A 21,222-nucleotide genomic window follows, 5' to 3' on the forward strand; every position below is an offset into this window, starting at 1 on the left:
AACTTTTGCTGTACTCCTGCTGTGGGTGTTCTCGACGTGTCAAGTTTTTGAGTTACTTATTAATTTAGTCTAAGTTATGTCGAGTGGTTCTATCGATAGAATAAAATAAATAGCAGGTATGTAATTTAGCTTATTATTAACAATAAACTAGTTGATCCGGAATATGATTATTATATATCATAAATGATTAAAGTGTTGGTGATGATGATGACGATGGCTAGCTAGGCATCAGCAGTCACGCAAACCAACTGTCTCATGACATTGAGTGGGCAAGGAACCCGTTCTGACCTCTCTCACAAACAATACAACTCGGGCTAGCTTAGGCCTCCTACAGAGAGTAGTCCAGGCGCGCTGAAGTTTTCTAATTCAATTCGGTCGTCTGTTCTCAAGATGATGTGTTCTCACAGCCATTCTGGTGCTGCAATGTCAAGCAATGATCATTGTGTAGTGTACGAGTAAAACTTTGTTTTTATGTTTATCTCCTTTCATTTTTAATTAAAAAATAGATCAGGCATAGTAGGTATACTTTAGAAATATGAATTTTCTAGGATATTTTTATGAAGGAATTTTATGTTTTTTGGAATTCATTATTTTTTTTTTTTTTCACTTTATTTAAAAGTTTTTTTACTTTTTTCTCAGAAACTTAATGTACCGTAACAATGGTAAAGGTAAAGGAAAACCAGTACAGACTTCTGCCACCAATAGTCCCCTACTAATCGAGATTGTGGAAGATACATCGAAAGATCACCGAAAAAAGATCATACAGATGTCGGAAAAGACTCGTTTTCTCGCATTTTTGTTATTATCCATCATCGTAATTTGTGGAATTTTTTCCATGTTAAATTCTAAAGATGTTGTGCAGGAACAACATAACTTGGATAATATAATATTGTTTGATCCAGATAGTAGTTCAAGCGAAGCAGATTTGAACGATTCCAATGAATCTACAGACTTCTACACGGTTATATTTGATGGCGGCAGCACAGGTTCGCGTGTTCATATTTTTCACTTTCGCAAAAACCCACATGGTAAGTTGTTGGTGCTGACAGTGTTTAAGCATTTCTTCATAATTTCATTTTCAGCCCATATTGCAAAGATAAATATTTTAGGCTGATTAATATTACTGCATTAAACATAAAAAAATAAATTAAAAAAAAAACAAATTAAATGCAGACTTTCTTTTCAGAAATAAATATTTTTTATGACTTCTGATGTATGTACAGTATTTATTTCAAAATCAATACTATTATTGTGATATGAACGATTTCTGTATTCAAATTCAACCATATAAATTTACTTTAAAATATTATTTTATGTATTGCATTGCAATGTATTGATTAAATTATAATCTATTATACTACTACTAATAAGTAGTCAAATAAACACCTATGCATAAAATGGTATTAGCATTTAACTGCCGCAGTACTTATTCATACCTATTTTTAGTATTTTTTATAGTAAGATATATTGTCCCTCTAAAAAAATAATTGTTTAAATTTGTTTTGTTGAATATGCCATTTTAATGTCACGTAATGATAATCACTTTGACCAAAAACTGGATCAGAAAAAAAATCCCCTAAATTGTCTGTCAGACATTGGTTTTTGGTTAAAATTAATCGTTTCTTTTGTCTTTTTACAAGTGAAATAATTATTTTTGTTGATTTTTTTTTCTACAGAAGTTATTATTAAAACTACAAAATGGCTTATTCAAAATCTGATTTTTTTTAATTTGTCATGTTTTTTGGGGACAATACATCTTTAAAATGGCTGTATTATTAAAAGTGGTACAGTAATAACTTGCACAATTGTAATCATTCTATTCCAACCATTGGATTGTGGTAAAAATATTTCTAATTTTATGTTGTGTTTATTAGATTTTCGTTTTTTTATTAGACTTTCTGTGTTGTTTTTATTTCATCATGTTACATTTAAAAACACATATGGTGCATTCTGTATTATTTATCCTCTACTGGTTAATAATTAATGAAATTGAATATTCTATTCTATTCTAAGTATAATAGTGTTTTTGCCACGTTGTCAGTGGTACTCTGTAAAAGAATAGATGAAAATCAGGGTATTCTAATTTATTATTTTTTATTCACCAATGGAGCAAAAAAGGGTTTGCCACATACATACAGTACAAATACATTGTATACAGTACGAACAATAGCAATACATAACAATGAAATTAACATAATAATAATCGACATTTAATAAAAATATATAAAAGAAAACAAAAATCATAAGAGATGGGCCACCATAAATCATTCTCTTGATAATAAAAGTTCTTTTATTTTTTTGACATATTAACATTCTTTAATCTAAAGGCAGGTTGTTCCAAAATATATGTATGTTTCCTGCAATAGAAATGAAAAGGGTGTGTTTGATATTGATTGTTAAAGGCCATAGTGCCAAATTACATATGGTAATCCAGCAAAATAAATTTTTTTTTAATATAATAAAATAAAAATAACCATATTTAAAAAAAAAAAAAATTGTTCGATATGAAGTAGAAAAAATGATTGGCCATTTCGTTTCATTTTCAGAATATATATTAAAATAAATTTTAAAATGAGTTTGGAACTGTAAGGAAATATTGGTTTTGATACAGTTGACTGTATATTCTATGTTTAAATACTGAAGTTTATTTAGTTAGTTAGATAGTAATAATTTAAAAAATTAATTAAATATATTATTTTTTTCCATTCAGGTTTGTTGCCTTATTTAGTAAAAGAAACATATAATTTTACAAGGCTTGGATTATCAGCATACGCACAGAATCCAGTAAAGGTAAGCTATCATGGTTATTTCTAAGGTGAGGAGGACGAGTCAAGTGTACAGTAATACCATACCATAATGCCCAGTTATCAAAGATCTCTGCCTAAATGGATTTCAATCTTATCTACAGCTTTGTTACAATAACTTAAACATGAACACCATAAGTAAAATAATCAAAGGCTTGTTAAAGTAATATTTATTATCATACACTATATAATGCATGCTTCTCAAAGGTTTGTGCTCAAAAGGCTTGCAATGGATTTGGAATGATTACAAAGTAATGCGAACAGAGCAGAAACAAAATGGCCACTGTAATCTGTTCATAAATTGTATAAGTGTTTTTAAAAGTTAACCTAAAATATATAATATAAATAATATGAAGAACCACATAAATATCTTATCTGATTGGTGAAATAATATTTTTCAGCTGTGATGTGATTGTAATGCATCGGACAATCCATTAAAGTACTGTATATATCTGTGAATCTTTTATACACTCTAATAGAAATTGGATTTTGTTTTTCTTTTCTGTAGGGTGGCATAAGTCTACAAGGACTTTTATCACAAGCATTATCAACTATTCCAGAACAACTCTGGAGTAAAACTCCAGTAGCCCTGAAAGCGACTGCGGGACTTAGACTGCTACCACAACAAGAGGCAGGCAACCTCCTTAGCGAGGTAAGTAGTACTCAATGCCGGACTGGTTGTCAATCTTTGTAACAATTTTACAAAATTGGATCATAATATCTAGTTGAGTAATTGGTCAGATGTTTTGCCCTACTCTGACGTAATTTGTACTTTATACTATAAGTACAGTCAAGTTAAGTGTACAGTAGGCCTAATACCATACAATAATGCCCAGTTATCAAAGATTTCTGCCCAAATGGATTTCAATCTTATCTATAGCCTTGTTATAACTTAAACAATATTAACACCGTAAGTAAATAATACAATAAAAAGCTCTTGAGAATACTTGCGAAAACATTTGGGAGGACTCGAATATCTAGTTTTTTGTTTTTGTTTTGTAGGATTCTGTTTAGTAGCAGATTTAGCCATTATGGGGTATCCAGAATTTTGGGAAAAAAATTTTTTTCTTAAATTTGGAATTTATTGATCAACCCTACTGAATAATTTCTAACTTAATTAGTTGATTGAAATATGTAATAATTAAAAAACTATGGTAAACAATTATATTAATAACTAGAGGGTACTCCGAAAGTACAAACCTCCGCCTACTGTAAAATTCCCCTACATAAAATGTCCCAGGAAAATATATATATATTTTTTTACATTTTTTTTTATTAGTTCTAAATGTAAATAGGCTAACTGCACACTACAAAGTTGTGGATGAGAGTTTGGTGTAATGGTTATGTATCCAGCCTCTCACAGTTGAGATCGCTGGTTCAAGTCCAGCTGAGGTTTTTTTATTATTTATAAATTTAATATTTCTTTTTTTGTGGACCTTGATCTTTGACCCTGACCCTTCAAAATTTAACCACAATTATATGATGAGTCATTGATCATTGTGGCTAAGTTTGGTGAGAATCGGATAAAAACTGTGGTCTCTAGGCAGTAAAATAGTTTTTTGTTAGTTGTGACCTTGACCTATGACCTTTTCCCCTCAAATTCGAACTCGTCCGAGCTTTTGAGGCATAGATCATTGTGTCCAAATTTGGTGAGAATCGGATAAAAACTGTGGCCTCCAGGCTGTTCACAGACACACACACAAACACACACACAAACATACAGGGGTGAAAACATAACCTCCTTGGCGGAGGTAATAATTCAAGTAATATTTAGAATACATAAAAATATATACAAACCTGATTGTATATTGATATTATTTATTTAATATTTAATTTTGAAAAATTAACATAATATATAATAATCCAATAAATGTTTTCAATCAAACTGAAAAGGATTAGCTGTACAAGCATTTGATGGATTGCGTGAAAATAAATACTTCAATTTAAAAAGCTTTATACATTAATGTCACATTTTAGTGAAATGCATTAGACAGGCTACTTACTATAGGAATACATGCTAATTTTGTATCAAGATATTTATATTTTGTCAAGGTTTATTACTAGCAATTACTTCGTTATTGATTATTAAATCGAATTTGTCATCTTAGTATTGCGATTTTCTTGCCGTTTATCTTTACTAGAAACAAGTTGAATGTTAATTACAACGCTACAGTTTAGCATGATGTTTATTGCTTTGCTAATTTTGAAATATGACCGTCAATTTGTGAAGAAAATTAAAGAAACTCTTGATAAATGTTCAATACAAGACTTGTTATACTCTCCAGTATGAATAAATCTTTGCCATTGATCGTTTATTTGTTTACTCTCAAAGGATCATGTTGAAATTATTCTACTCAGACAGAAGTTACTGCAGTACAAAAATGTTTTACTCATAATCCTGCTTTTTTTGGGGAGGGGGGGGGGGGGGAGGGGGGTTAATCATATACTCTGTTCATTTCAGTGACTACTGATAAACTTGTAAATTAAAACAAATTTAAATATTATGTTATTGCAGTAAAAAAAATCTAGTTACTGCAGTAACTGCACAGTAGAATAATTTCCTAAATTTTGGAATTTAAATTGGTATTGATTTTTGAATGAGTTAATGAATTATTATCCCTGGTCATATCGAACTTAGCGCGAGATAAATTTACTAGATTAGATTATGTACAGTGCGGTAGCTAATATTGATTTTTCTAATTTCAGGTATATCGATTGTTTTTAAATTCTCCACTCTTTGTTGAGCCTTTTGACCAATCAGTAACCATCTTAGATGGTGCCTATGAAGGTATTTACTTATGGCAGGCCATTAATTTCTTAAAAGGTATGAGCAAAATAATTATTAATAATTTTTGTTAAATTTATAATGCTTGAATTCAAGCAATTATTTATCCTATGGTAATTTATTTTTGGTATAGCGCCCTCATCACAGTTAATTTTCATGAATATCATTATGTATCGTTTGTTGCAGGTACATTGTATTCTCAATCTGATGGTACGTCAGGGGTCATTGACCTAGGTGGTGGCTCAGTACAGATCACATATTCACCTCAAGAGCTGAAATCAGTAATTGATAAAGTTGACGATAGGGATATCAGAGAAATTAATATTTTTGGAAAATCATATTTTCTCCTTGTTCATAGGTATGTTTAATGTGCGTCATGTCAGTCTGTTGTACTTGTCTATCTCAGCCACATTCATGGTAGGCTCTGCACTTTAAAAGGCATAATCCAAATTTCCTCAATTGAGGATGAATAATATATAAAAAAATAAACATTAAATATATAAATCCAAAGGCAAATTATTGAAAAAATGACGATGATGTGGATATCAGTGGCTAGATCTCAATGGAGATACAAAATAAAATAAAAACATAAAGAAAAACAGCCAGACAAATTTGCTAACACTAGCCCTTTATCAGTGAAGTTAAAGTTGAATTTCAGCTGAATAGATCTATGAATAAAAACTACTTTTTTCTTTGGCAGTTATTTAGGTAATGGCCTACTTGTTGCCCTACAGGGAATTCTACAAATTGAAAGTGCAATACATTCCAAGTCAGCAAATAAAGGTTTGTTTTTATTTTCATTAAATTAAAGTATTTGATATTGTTTTGATTTGATTTATTTTCGATACCAAATTACATATAAAAATGAAACAAAAAACGCAATAATTTTCTATGGTACCGGGTATAGCTCCCTAATTATGGAAAATGATATTTACATTTTAATGGAATAAGTACACTACACTGTGCCAAAATAGACACCATTGGGCTGGCTGAAACTGTATGGTATCCCATAGAGGTATTATAAAACTAGATAGTTGACTCGAACTCAATTACACCACAAACTCGCTCTTTGTGGCTGCATTATAATAAAATATAAGACGTGTTCTAATACAGCTATGAAACCATCCTTTAAAATCTTATGAAAATCGGTTAATAATCGGGTAATAACTTTTTAGAGTAATCCTGCTAACTAACAAATATAGAAACAAGCATCTCTCCATTCTGGCGGAGGTAATAACAAATAATATGGCTCTGTATCAGTTTGCTGTTGCCTGGTTACCTCACTAGTTTATTAATACTTCTATGGGTTTTTCAGAATTTGTGGTTTTCAGTATTGTTTGAGATATATTATGACTTTTCATAAAAATGTATATCTATATTATTATATAACACTTTTTACATAATTGTTCGTAATAACAAATAATGTGACTCTGCATCATTTTTCTGTTGCCTAGTTACCTCACTAGTTTATTAATACTTCTATGGGTTTTTCAGAATTTGTGGTTTTCAGTATTGTTTGAGATATATTATGACTTTTCATGTATATACTTGTTACTGACGGAGGTAATAACAAATAATATGGCTCTGCATCATTTTTCTGTTGCCTAGGTTACTCTAGTTTATTAATACTTCTATGGGTTTTCCAGAATTTGTGGTTTTCAGTATTGTTTGAATTATATTATGAATTTTCATACAAATTTATATATTATATAACAATTTTTGCTGGTGGAGGTAATAACAAATAATGTGGCTCTGCATCATTTTTCTGTTGCCTAGTTAACTCTAGTTTATTAATACTTCTATGGGTTTTCCAGAAATTGTGGTTTTCAGTATTGTTTGAATTATATTATTAATTTTCATATTTATATATAACACTTGTTACTGTACATTTCAGATAAAAATCAGGGTTTTTACAAAAGCATCTGTCTTCCACACACATTCAGCGGCAAACTTAAATTTGGAGATAAAGACACGATAGTAATGGGTTCACCATCATCGTCCGAAAACACTGTATACGAGCAGTATGAACAATGTACATCTTATGCTAAAAAGTTTTTAGATTCAAAGTCTATACAGCCATTACCCGAGGCCACGCGTTCAAGTTCGTTCGTTGGTGCGGGATATTTTATAAGTCGAGGCACTAAACATAAGCTGGTAGATGAAAGTAAGTACTTTGCTTTGATGGGTATAATAAAATGTTTTAATTTCAAATTATTACTTTCATTTCATTCATAATAATATTTATTTCCTTCATAAATATATGTTATATAAATAATACAGAACAAAGTTCTTTCTTAAATGAAAATTGTTGCTTTGTAGTTGTTTGTTCTTGGTTTCTTTTTCTTTTTTTCTCTTTCGTGGGTTTAGCCCACTTTTATTCATTATTCTATTCATGACAAGGATATACAAAGATTACATATTTTAAAAATGTGTTTATAACATGTATGTACATAACATATTGTTAAAAGAGATATCTTTTTTAAAACATAACATACTTGGATATCTTTTAAAACCTAAACATAATTGGTTATATTGGCACATACCCTCTTATAAAATTTGGCTAACGTATTGAAGCGTTGTTTTTCTTTCTATATTTCTTTCCTTCCTTTTCATCATCTTGTTATCTCCTTCTTTGGGATCCTGCATGTGACAAGAAACTTGTTTTCTTCCTTTAAAGGATCCTCAATAATGTCTTAATTATATTATATATATTATTGTGATTTTGCCATCATTGAAATTAATAAATGTTCATGAAATGAATGAAATATTGTCCCCCTGAAAAAAAATCATTTTCTTAAATACAGTAAAACATTTTATTTCAGTTTTTTCTACAGAAGGGATTAACTTTGTTAAAAGTACAAAATTGCCTAATCCAAGTCTGATTTTATTAATCATTTTTTCTTTTTGTCAATTTGTTTTTTTTTTTTGGCGATGGGGGAAGGGACAAAACATGTCTTTATATTACATAAACAAAAGATTAAATTCACATAAGTATACAGTAGATCCTATCCTTTGCTTATTAAATCTTTTTTTTCTCTCTATAAAATAGCAATTGGAAAAATCAGCATCACAGTTGGTGAAATCAGAGAACATGCAAAACAAGGTATAACAAAAAACTTAGTTTTAGCGTAATTTAGAAAACCGACTAGCCCATCTTATTTAGCTTTTACGCTCACGTGTCTGCTGAACTCATTTCCTGAGCTCTGATTGGTTGCGCAATTTGTAGAAGCTATTCTACCAATTTTGCTGAAGTGAAAACTTCAAGGAACTAAAATTCATCATATAACAGATGAAACATGAATACGTATGTGTATAAGCTGACGTTTTTTATTCGCTTTTATTCAAATAAATTGTCCTAATGGAATACGGTATTAATAATAATTTGCATATCTCTTTTCTCTTTCCACAGCTTGCAATAATATGAGTTTTTCTAATCCATTTGAATGTATTGAGCTAGCCTACATATCCTCACTGTTGTCTTATGGATTTCGCTTAAATGATAATGCTCAGATTTTGGTGAGTTTCATTCATCATATCAATATAGTGTAATTGAGCTGTAGCTTGAGCTTCCAGTCCCAAGGTCCAGGGTTCAATCCTGACCTAGTGTCGGGGTTGGCAATTCACTTTCTATTCCACTCCGTAAAGCTCTCTCTACACTATCAAACTTTATGTGGTAGTGATATTCCCAAATATGGTAGTGATATGACATCATCCTGTCTCTATATGGGCACATCACATTTTTGTCACATAAAGTTTGATAGTGTAGACAGAGCTTTAGCCTTTATAATTTATTATCCTATTGGTGAATAAAGTAGATATGATAAGTAGATATGATATGTAGATAAAAAGTCTAAGGTGAGAATGAACTCTGAGATCTAGTTAAATTAAGATTCTCCATAATTAAAATGATAAATGTTGTTGTTTTTTTTTAGATTCAAGACAAGATAAACAATGTTGAAACCAGTTGGGCATTGGGGGCAGCATTCCATATACTTCAAAATCACTGGAAATAACAAGAAATAAACTTTATATAATATTGATAATATTTTGTAAAAGTTGTACATATACCATAAATGGAAATTTAACTTATTTTTATAGTAGTAGAATAGTCATTATTCATCATAAAGCTCTGTCCACAATATCAAACTTTATGTGAAAAAGAAATGTGATGTGCCCATATATGGGCATGATGATGTCATATCACTACCATGTTTGGGCATATCACTACCATATTTGTCAAACTAGTTTGATAGTGTAGACAGAGCTTAAGGTTGTATAAGGTAGTTTCCAAATTGTATAAATCAACTATTTATTCCTTAGCCACAGTACCTCAGTGTGGGACTACTACTATGCATGTCAATAGAATTTTTGACATCTCTTTTCTTTTTTGCCGAAAAAAGGGTTAGGGTCAGGGTTAGGATCCTAGATCCTAACAATGACATATGAAAACGAGGGGGTCATTTATCTTATGGTGTCATCTTCGCCTATAAGTTTTGAAAATTAAAAACTTTCTGTTTCCAGTTTAGTAACGCATAAATGCCCCTTTACGCTAACTAGCTCTTCTCTACGTCCATTCCTATTTATGTTTGGCTGTTTCAATGAAATTGTTTTAAAAGTGCATGTTTTGGGGTAAATCACCAATCTAGTGTCACAGGGAATTAAAAGGTACCCCAGCTTGAATATTGTGATTTTTGGTCACATGGTTTAGGAGGAGATACAGTTCAAGATAGATTTTATGAATAATTATTTTACTAAAATAAATATAACAAATTTAAAATGATATGAACTCTTTGAAGATGTATTGTCCCCCTGAAAAATATACTTGTTTAATTTTGTTTGTTCAATATACCATTTTAATGTCACATAATAGTTACCCACTTTAAACAAAAATTTAATGGATAAAGATTTACCTGAAAAAACTGTAATTTAAAGAAAAAATAGTAAAATTGGCTGCCAGCCAATGGGTTTTTGGTTGAATTTGACTATTTATATTTTATATGAGAGAAAAAAAGGGGGTTTTTTTTACGAAACGGATTAACTTTATTAAAACTACAAACTAACATATTCAATCCTATTAATCTTTATTTTTTCATGTTTTTCAGAGACAATACATCTTTAATATTAAGTACAGTGGTACGGCCTACTTAAGATGCAGTATTATTTAATTAGACCTAATTATTTTGTTTCTAAACTTACTGGTAGGTGTAATTAATATTATTTTCAATAAAAGCTGAAATGTCAATAATATTTTATTAAAGTACTGTAGGCCCTACTTATATTTTGTAAGTTTGAATTAAGATTCTCAGTCTTTGAAGATTGAACTTCATACAAATTTTATTTAGTTACAATTTTGTTTATAAGCAAAAAATAATTATATTTTTTTTAAATTATAAGTATGCAGCTTATGTGTAGTAGAAATGGTTGCAGCAGAATGTTGCACGCGGCAGCCAGTGGTTGCACATCACAGCCAGTGGTTGCACATAGCACATCCAGTGGTTGCACATCACAGCCAGTGGTTGCACGAGACAGCCAGTGGTTGCACGCGGCAGCCAGTGGTTGCACATCACAGCCAGTAGTTGCACATTGCAGCCAGAGGTTGCCCGCGGCAGAGATGGTTGTACATTGCAGCCAGTGGTTGCACATCGCAGCCAGTGCTTACACATGGCAGCCAGAGGTTGCCCGCGGCAGAGATGGTTGTACATTGCAGCCAGTGGTTGTACATTGCAGCCAGAGGTCACATGCGGCAGCCAGTGGTTGCACATCGCAGGCAGGCAGATGTTGCACGCGGCAGCCAGTGGTTGCACGCGGCAGCCAGTGGTTGCACGCGGAAGCCAGTGGTTGCACGCGACAGCCAGTGGTTGCACGCGGCAGCCAGTGATTGCACGTGGCAGCCAGTGGTTGCACGCGGCACCCACCCAGTAGTTGTATGTTGATATGCTAATTTGCTATCGTTCTTTTAATTTTTGTATACAAAAATGGGGAAAATATATAGCTATTATGATTTTCTTTGGTTTATTATATAATAAATTATTATTTTGCAATACAATATACACACAATCGTTACCTTTACCTCTTCGATATCTGCCGATAGTAATAGACTTTATAGGCCAGGTCAGCCTTTGCGTACGACGTAGTGACTGCCAATTGGGGCGGTGTACCTCATTGGTCATTTCGATGCTGGTACTGTATGGCCACTAACCAACGGACTCTACCATTGTTTGAATAGGGTGGGGGAAAGCACTTGTTTTGGCTAGACCTACAATAGAATGATGTTACTATTAGGCCTACTTTTAATAGTACTGTACTTAATAATTTAGTATTATACGCCTTTTATGTTTCCCTACGAATAGAGATTCGGTGTAACATGGTAGTTTCTTTTAGAACAGGAAGTAAACTTGTTGTCAACGCATAATATAGTGTATAATATAGGTTTTGAATATCTTTTCTTCCTATATCTTTGATGAAATTGTCCAGATTATATATCTTCTTACATTAATAATAAAGCACATAATGTCGACCCCACTCTAACAATAGCTGAATCCAGCAATGACACAGTCCTTGGTGGTTTAATGTCCGATTTCGACAACAAAAAGGTCACAACGGTAGCGGATTTGTTTGGGGGAACCCTGAGTACAGTACATCGTTGTCGACAACATCTGAAATGGCTAGGCCCCAGCAGACCAAGTATGCTTCATTGGAAGACTTTAAAAACGGAGCTTCCTCAAAAATTAAAAGTTCTTACAGTGGATATATTTTTGGTGGTTGTAACGAAATGGTCACAATGAGGGATAACGTAGAAGCTTTTCGAAGGTTTTTATGAAGTTTTAATTGCTTAAGCTTGGTTACCACTAGGACGCAACGCAAGTACGTGGACGTAACGCAAGCGAGTTGACCAATGACAAGCGACAGTTCGAATAATTCATCGCTAATGATTGGTTAAATCAAATACGTTGCGTTACGTCGTTTTGTTGCGTCTCCACTGGGAACCACGCATTAATTCTGGCTTGACCGCAACACAAGGACTGTACGAAACGATTGACCAATCACAAGACATGGATTATTCGAACAGTCGCTTATCATTGGTCAACTCGCTTGCGTTGCGTCTCTATAGTGGGAACCAAGCTTTACAGTTGTAAAAATTGTGGAATTCTGTTTTTTTAATGTTGATCTCGAACTTTTTTAGTTGAAAAAACTCCGTCTATTTGCATTTTTACCTTTTCTTGGCGGTGAATGAACTATTGTGGTCATCCGTTAAGCTTGGTTCCCACTAGAACGTAACGCAAGGACGTAAACGCAACGCAAGCGTTTTAACCAATGACAAGCGAAGTTATAGACAGTTAGCAATCACAAGCGAATAAGCCATCGCTTGTGATTGGTCAATTCACTTGCGTTGCGTTACGTCGTTGCGTCGCTAGTGGGAACCACGCTTTATTTTTGTTTACGTCGTTGCGTTGCGCCTACGTCGTTGCGTTGCACCTACGTCTTTGCGTTGTGTCTACGCCGTTGCTTTGTGCATACGTCGTTGCGCTGTGCCTACGTCGTTGCGTTGTGCCTACGTCGTTGCGTTGTGCCTACGTCGTTGCTTTGTGCATACGTCGTTGCGTTGTGCCTACGTCGTTGCGTTGTGCCTACGTCGTTGCGTTGTGTCTACGTCGTTGCGTTGTGCCTACGTCGTTGCGTTGTGCCTACGTAGTTGCGCTGCGTTAAGCCAATAACATAGCCTCCGTACTCTTTCAGGTATCGTTTTTTACCCCAAGTTCTTCGTGACGTATCAAGTATTGATGTTAGCACCACTGTGCTCGGGCAACCTGTGGCGTGTCCCATTGGCATATCACCAACTGGTTTCCTCAAAATGGCACATGAAGATGGTGAAAAGGCCTTAGCTAAAGGTATGATGTATTGTTATATTGAAGAATGCCATAAATCGTTAAGACTGGTTCCCCCACTAGGACGTAACGCAAGGACGTAAACGCAATCGAGTTGACCAATTCGAATAATTCATCGCTTGTGATTGGTCAACTAACTTACGTTGCGTTACGTCCTTGTGCTTCGTCTCTAGTGAGAACCACGCTTTAAGCTTGGTTCCCACTAGAACGTAACGCAAGGACGTAAACGCAACGCAAGCGTTTTAACCAATGACAAGCGAAGTTATAGACAGTTAGCAATCACAAGCGAATAAGCCATCGCTTGTGATTGGTCAATTCACTTACGTTGCGTTACGTCCTTGCGTTGCGTCGCTAGTGGGAACCACGCTTTAGTAAAGTAACGTATACCCACCTTTAGCAAATTAATATATAACATGTAGTTTCAAACCTTATCAGAGTACATCCCATCTATTGTACCTCTCGTCTGTGTAAATTGTCCTTTGGCTTGGTTCCCACTTGTTGGACGCAAGAGATGGATTGGTGGTCCAATTTGGGTTGCGCCTCGTCCTTGTGTTGCGTCCAAGTTGGGACCAGACTTAGGCCCTATAATAAGTTTCATTAATTTTCAGCTTCAATACCAAGCAACATAGTGATGATTTTGAGCATATGGTCAACAAATACAATTGAGGATATTGTAGATGTGGCACCAACCGGTCTTTACTGGATGCAGATTCAGTTGTTGAAGGATAAACGAATCACAGAAAACATCGTAAGACGAGCGGTTGCTGCTGGTTTTAAAGCCATTGTTGTGACCGTTGATCAGCCGATACCAAAGAGAAAATTAGCAACCAAGTACGACAAGCAGGGCCTAGGAATTCAACTAGAATCACACTTGAGGTTGTTTATGCAATTTATTCATTTTGTTTGTTGTGTCGCCGTTTTCGATGCGACGAGGTTCACATCACTTCAGTCATATTGATTACTGTTATACAGGAGAAAAAACTGACTATTATCGTATACGATGGTCATGGAGTACGGGCGCCGTTCTGGACATTACTAATTTTGTCGACATAATACAATTATGGGACACATAATTGATTCTATAAGTTCGGACGAAAAGACAATTCTGTGCAGACTGACGACAAATTTAGCAATGTCCCGAACGGCGCCCCGTACTCCAGGACCATTAACGGAGATATATTTTAGTAATGTTTTTACTGCGCCCCGTACTGGAGGTTTAGGCAATGATGAAGGGCGCAAATTGGTGACGCATTATTGGTGAAACTGAGGGAAACGAACAATTAGTTGATTCCGTCTTCTAAAAGACCACTGAACTACGACATTAAACATTTTTTTTCACACCCTACCATTTCTTGTCTTGTATTTTTAGACCCATAAATTTGAAGTATATAGACACATCAGACATCCAAGTTATAGACAGCCAAATTGACGGTGCGGCTACCTGGAAAGATCTTAGATGGCTGAAATCTATAACTAGTCTACCGATAGTCGTCAAGGGAATTCTCACCGGTATGTTATCAAAGATCCTGAGATCAAAGGATTTATCTGTGGCTATCTTGGAGCTCAGTGTGTCCTGTTGTTATGCCTTGGTTCTATTAAGGCGTTTTAGGCCTGAATTCAAATTCTACACTATCAAACTTTATGTGACAAAAAAATGTAATGTGTGTCCATATATGGACACGGTGATGTCATATCATTTCCATATTTATGCACGTCACACTTTTTTGGGAAACTAGTTTGATAGTGTAGACAGAGCTTTATATTTGAAACTATAATCTTTAATTTTCAAAATGTCCGGGTTTACTTTACGGTGGTTTCACATGGTAGATTTTCTTGAATAGTTTATGGTAATAACTTTATAACTTTATGGTTGAATTTTCTATGGCAGGTGCTGATGCAAAACGTGCTGTACAGAACGGTGCTGATGCAATTCTTGTCTCCAATCATGGGGGCAGACAATTCGATTACCTACCTGCTACGGTACGTTATCTACTAATCAACGAACAATAAAGTACAGGTGGTCTAATAAAGCTTGGTTCACACATAGACGCAACGTCTGAAGGCGGTCCGATACAGCGACTGTTTCGTGTGATACAGTTCTTCTTGATTGGTCAACTTGCGAAGCGCTTACGTCAACCAAGTGGAAGTCAAGCTATGGGGACTTCCTAAAGCTTGTAGTTCCCACTGGGACGGAACGCAAAGACGTAAACCACAACGCAAGAAAATTGACCAATCAAAAGCAATGGATTATTCGAACTGTCGGTTGTGATTGGTCAAATCGCTTGCGTTGCGGCTTACGGCGTTGCGTTCTAGTAGGAACCAAGCTTAAAGTTTATTGTCTTTTATGACCATGCGTACTTAGCTTTACTTTAGGTGTTAAGTTATATCTCAAAATTAAAGCGATGATTAGATGGGGGTAGAATAACAATACATTTTTAATCGATTGAACGGGTTCAATATTTATAGATTGATGTTCTTTCTGACGTCGTTGCTGCCGTCGAGGGATCTGGCGTCGAGGTGTACATGGACGGAGGAATACGACGCGGAACTGACGTTCTTAAAGCTTTAGCGCGCGGTGCAAGAGCGGTTTTCATTGGACGACCGATAATTTGGGGCCTCGCGTGCAACGTAAGATTAAGAAAACAGTAGTTTTATATTAATATGTTTGTTCTTTTATGTTGTTATTCACTCATTCGACACTAACTACCTTTTATTTTTAATTCAAAATTCATTGATCTATATTGTTTAGTACTGTTATTAACACAGTTGCGATTGAGACCGATCGAAATCAAGTACGGAAAAAAAGCTACACGTTTCTTATCCGTTTTTAGGGACATGAGGGCGTTAGACAAGTTATTGATATTCTCAAAGACGAGTTTTCAACAGCTATGGCATTTATGGGTAAGTTGTTATTAACGTACCGCCGTATAGTATTATTATTAAAGCAATGGTTGCCACTTTAGACGCAACGCAAGGACGTAAGCACACCTTAAGCTTGGTTCCCACTATAACGTAACGCAAGGACGTAAACGCAACGCAAGCGTTTTAACCAATGACAAGCGAAGTTATAGACAGTTAGCAATCACAAGCGAATAAGCCATCGCTTGTGATTGGTCAATTCACTTGCGTTGCGTTACGTCCTTGCGTCGCTAGTGGGAACCACGCTTTAAGGAATTTGACCAATCACAACGTGATAGACGAACCGAATGAACGCTTGTGATTGGTCAACTTACTTGCGCGCGTCAAATTGAGAACCAAACGTTATCAACACGTACACGAAGCGCCTTTCGAGCGCCATACTGTTAACCACAGTACATTATAGTATTTCATTTGTAAGCTTAACTTGTTATCATTTCTAGGTTGCTCCACGACGAAAGAAATTGTTTCGCCTATGGTTGTGCACGAGAAGAATATAGGATCAAAACTGTAGTAGGCCTGAACAATTCATTCTACCGATTGACGACCTACACATTTCCATTCTCATTTTTAGAACCAACATTTTATAGACCTGATTATTATGCACTGGAATATTAAATCGAAATATGGGATGAGTTTTCTATTGACAATCGCACGTTTACAGTACGTAAAACACTGTACAAACGAAAGTAATCAATTATGTACACAATAGTAAAACTAAAATTCAAATGCTAGCATGTAAAAACTTACATAATTGATTTTAAATAAAAGATACACATAACAAAAAAAATATGTAGATGTAGATAGATAAGTGTGGACATATATATATTGTACAATTAAATGAATACGAAACATGCATAATATCAATAATTATTAGTAGGCGTACATTGCAATTTCAACCATACTTTATAAATTCTATTTATTTCAATTTAATTTTTATTGTTACATGTTTATGTCTCGTCATATTGTATTTTGGTGAGGGTCCCTAATGATCAGCTTCGGCTGGATGGACCACCCTCGTAAATTGAAAAAATAAAAATAAAATAAATACTTGGGTGTTACCCATGGATGTAATAGCCGAAGTTGCAGACGCCACCTATTGAAGCTATGAAAAGGATTTTTTTTATTAATTGAGGGCGCTCTGTTACAAGCATCCATTTTTTTTCTAAAAAGAAGTTCTTTCCACTTTCCACCACTTAAAAAATGTCTGGAATCCTAAGAAACGCTTTCATGCGGGTTAGCCCTGCTATGAGAAACACGATGCAACAATCTAGATCCGTACATTTAACTGCTCCAACAAGACCGAACAAACCTTGGGTGAGTATATACCGCAAATTATAAAGGCCGGCCCTAGCCTAGAGAGGCTAGGCCTACTAACGGACGTATGCAGGACCGGTATTTTATCTGGACAGACCAGTCGCCGGGCGGCGACAAGGCCAGGTATCGGCTAGCCTGTTTACTTAGTATAGGCCTAGCATAGTTCTCCTACAGTACTATTTGATCTCACTGCTATTTAGCCTAGGTCCAGGCATATAGGCCTAGGCTACGTCGCTAATATTTTTAGATTTGCTTGCGGCCTTTTGCCCTTCTTGCTTTTTTGTAAATTGTATAGTGCAGAGGTAGGCCTATAATAATAATTTATATTTGTATCTAGGCCTAGTAGTAGTATAGGCATAATTTTATTGTATAGCTATCTAATTTTCTGTTGTAGACCTAGTTGTAGTCTAATCATTTTGTTTTCCCATCATGCCGTATTATGCACTTGTCAATTGTATGACCCACTATACGACCCCCGGGAGAGGTGTGTCATTTGTCCGATGTGCGTCATACCTTTGAATACCATGACACACCCGTGCGTCAAAAATGTGACTTACCTTTAGGTGACCATGACGCACCCATTTTGACGCACTGTGACCATGTTGTTTATGATATGGTGGGTGGTAAAGTGACGGACATTGACACACCTTGTTCATTGATGTGACGTACCATCTAGGTTTTTTGACGCACCCCTGCGTCAGTAATTATATGTAAATGACGCACCCATGACGCACCTCTCCCGGGGGTCGTATAGTGGGTCATACAATTGACAAGTGCATTACACACATGCATGTTGAGATTATTCTTCTTGACATACCGGTTTGACTCCTCCAATATGTTGATCCGACTTCAGTCAGTGCTCATTATTTCCTTCTCTAATCATTACGTGCCCTTTTCATCTTCCGATTCATGTTCACCTGAGCTGAGGCATGATAACAGATTTGGCGTGTGTTAAACATATTTGCACGTTTAACAGATTTGACACATTTTAAACAAATAAAAATATACAGTACCTCGTGTAATCTACATTTCTAAGTTTACCTCACATATTCTCTCGCAAAAAATCAGACTTGTGTATTAAATACAGAAATTAATCTTTGAAAAAACTGAATTCAGACAGTAAACGTTTGAAAAATATTTATATCTAAAATCGGAAGTATGTGCAGTAGTTAATTTATTGCATTGTCTTCAGTGCATTCACTGGTTTAAACCGCCCACATAGTCTGTATCAACAACACTCTAAAACCTAGCCTACACTTCTAGTGTAGATAAGTTGGCAAACTTTGGCAAAAGTCTAAACTAGCAATATTTACTGTGAATTTGCAAACACAAATTGTGTAATATTTGCTAGTGTATTCTAGTGGTGTCTACATGACCATGCTGCCCCGAAAACCAAACACAGAAACAATAAACAGTTTTTAAATATAAAAATAACAATTTTAAATAATCACCAAATGTGCATGGAAACTAGATAAAAGAATTGATTTTTAAGGCATTATTTTAGTTAAACTATATTTATCTGCAGGAAAATTTTGTGGCTTTGGGTGTGTTTTTTGTTGGATTTTGCACCGTACCAGCTTACATCCTAATGAACGTGGAGGAATACAAAAAAATGGAATCTTAAGAAATTATAATAGAGGTTTACAACAGAATGCCAGTGGACTGTTTTCTTAGTGTGCTTCGCCACAATACAACAAAACTTTAATAGAAATATTCAGCAACCAGAACCAGCCATAGAACCCATGGATATTGTCCCTATGTGATCTAGAATAACCGCCAGTCCCATTCTGGAATATCAGCTCCCTATTCCACAGGTACAACCACAAACTTCCATAAAAATATTCTAGAACTATGATGTATCGATTAAAGCTGATATTCATGTAAATGTGACAGAAATTGCAAGACTATACCTAGTGAAAATACATGTTAGATAAACATACTGATTAACACTGAAAATAATGTGATATGGCATCGAACAGAGTGACCAATCAGGACTAATCAAGAGCTCGGATAAACGGCTACTTGGTCGCTACAACACGTTCACGATCAAAACAAACTTAGATAAATTTACTGCTTACTGAAAATAATGTGATATCGCATCGAACACAGACGACCAACCAGGACTACAACAATTCTAATCAAGAAAACGGCCGGATGCATGGATACGGCTACTTGGCCGCGAAAATACATTCACGAATCAAAACAATTTTAAAGTCTGTTTTCCATGGTTTATTATTACTAGGATTATTTTTTTTAATGGAGTGTGAATCTCTTGTTTGTTCATCATGGAAGCTCAAGAAGACAATTATAATCATGTATGCCATATGGTGATTTGAATTTAACAATTTAAATAATATATTTATACCTTTAATATTTTCATAAATGGTTATTGGCTTATAATATTATATATGTAAGCTCCACAATAGATTAAATTATTAAGATCATGAATAATAAAATTAAATGATGCAATCAATTATTAAATCAGTTAGATTAGAATTTAAATCATGAAATTTTAGAGTAAGTTAATATTAAAGTAACATCTGTTTGTTAACTTGTCTGTCGCCCTCTATAATTTTAGTTCTTGCAGATCTATGTTCATATTATTAATGCTGATCATTGACCTCAGTGTCAAGGTCAAACCAATAAACACATCCATCTAAGTTGAATTATGTTTGGTAACTTCAAGTCTTTAATCTCCCTCTACAATGTCCCTCTCTATTCTATACTCTATAGTATAAATTATATTTGAGAATTTTGTTTGTAGCAACTTTTCTAAATTATGAAGTGATTGTAACAGATCATTTGTTATGGTATAATTATCAGCTTTTAATTTATTAAAATCATGCATAAACAATGTTTATATTAATGTTAATTAATTTTGCAGTTATATATTGTATTTACTAAAGTTTAAACATTCAGTTCTCATAATAAATGCATTAACCATATGTGGAAGCCTGGCAATAAAGAATTATTTGAAATTGTTATTTGTAGCTTATTATAGATTTCGTACCGCTGTTGATGTCAGAGTGTGTCATGAAGAATTACCGTATTTATTTGAATAAATGCCTCCCTCGAATAAACCCCACCTCCCCAAGAACATCATTTTTCATAACCCCCCCCCCCCCCACCCCCCTCGAATAATCACCTGGGTCTTTATTTATTTCCTTGAATAAACGACTGCCTTATGCATGTATACACAGTATTGTATTACAACACATTTCTATTTGTAGTAGAATTAATTGATTGACATGATCTAAAATTTTATTTCAATACATTTTTTAAAACACAATGTATTTTTCATATCTAGGTGGGGTATTTATTTGATTAAATACATGTTACCATATTACATCCAAAAAAATAAACGCCTCCCTCGATTAAACGCTCCCCTAAAAGCCCTCCCGAGTTGTTTATTTAAATATATAAGGTAACATGTCAATATGCCATTTTACTTTCATCAGTAACACTATCTTCTTGGTCAACGATATATTATTATGAACATGATATCTCTGGTTTT

General features: G+C 34.3%; 2 protein-coding genes and 1 long non-coding RNA gene across 4 annotated transcripts; all 3 read left to right on the plus strand.

Annotated features, from left to right (window-relative positions):
• Positions 1 to 23: 23 nt before the first annotated feature.
• On the plus strand, positions 24 to 11,637 carry LOC144852603 (ectonucleoside triphosphate diphosphohydrolase 5-like). Of its 2 annotated transcripts, none has more exons than XM_078710512.1 (11): positions 24 to 116; positions 640 to 1,028; positions 2,711 to 2,790; positions 3,313 to 3,456; positions 5,511 to 5,628; positions 5,776 to 5,947; positions 6,290 to 6,372; positions 7,484 to 7,753; positions 8,639 to 8,692; positions 8,999 to 9,105; positions 9,522 to 11,637. In XM_078710512.1, exons 2-11 carry the CDS (start codon positions 647 to 649, stop codon positions 9,600 to 9,602), a joined length of 1,491 nt encoding a protein of 496 aa, XP_078566638.1. In that variant the 5' UTR covers positions 24 to 116; positions 640 to 646; the 3' UTR covers positions 9,603 to 11,637. The 2 variants fall into 2 exon arrangements, with proteins under 2 accessions (XP_078566638.1, XP_078566637.1); XM_078710511.1 differs by lacking the exon at positions 24 to 116 and adding an exon at positions 233 to 449.
• A 563-nt stretch (positions 11,638 to 12,200) lies between these two features.
• LOC144852613 (2-Hydroxyacid oxidase 2-like) lies at positions 12,201 to 17,080 on the plus strand. The gene is made up of 8 exons (XM_078710525.1): positions 12,201 to 12,399; positions 13,327 to 13,478; positions 14,084 to 14,351; positions 14,845 to 14,984; positions 15,364 to 15,455; positions 15,942 to 16,103; positions 16,307 to 16,376; positions 16,835 to 17,080. Exons 1-8 carry the CDS (start codon positions 12,251 to 12,253, stop codon positions 16,903 to 16,905), a joined length of 1,104 nt encoding a protein of 367 aa, XP_078566651.1. The 5' UTR covers positions 12,201 to 12,250; the 3' UTR covers positions 16,906 to 17,080.
• Positions 17,081 to 17,535: 455 nt separating this feature from the next.
• On the plus strand, positions 17,536 to 20,686 carry LOC144851741 (uncharacterized). Its single transcript, XR_013614219.1, has 2 exons — positions 17,536 to 17,708; positions 19,234 to 20,686. It is a non-coding gene; the product is annotated as an uncharacterized LOC144851741 (long non-coding RNA).
• Positions 20,687 to 21,222: the final 536 nt, after the last annotated feature.

The sequence above is a fragment of the Antedon bifida genome, chromosome 9 (assembly GCF_963402885.1).
Source record: "Antedon bifida chromosome 9, ecAntBifi1.1, whole genome shotgun sequence".
NCBI classification, from domain to species: Eukaryota; Metazoa; Echinodermata; class Crinoidea; order Comatulida; family Antedonidae; genus Antedon; species Antedon bifida.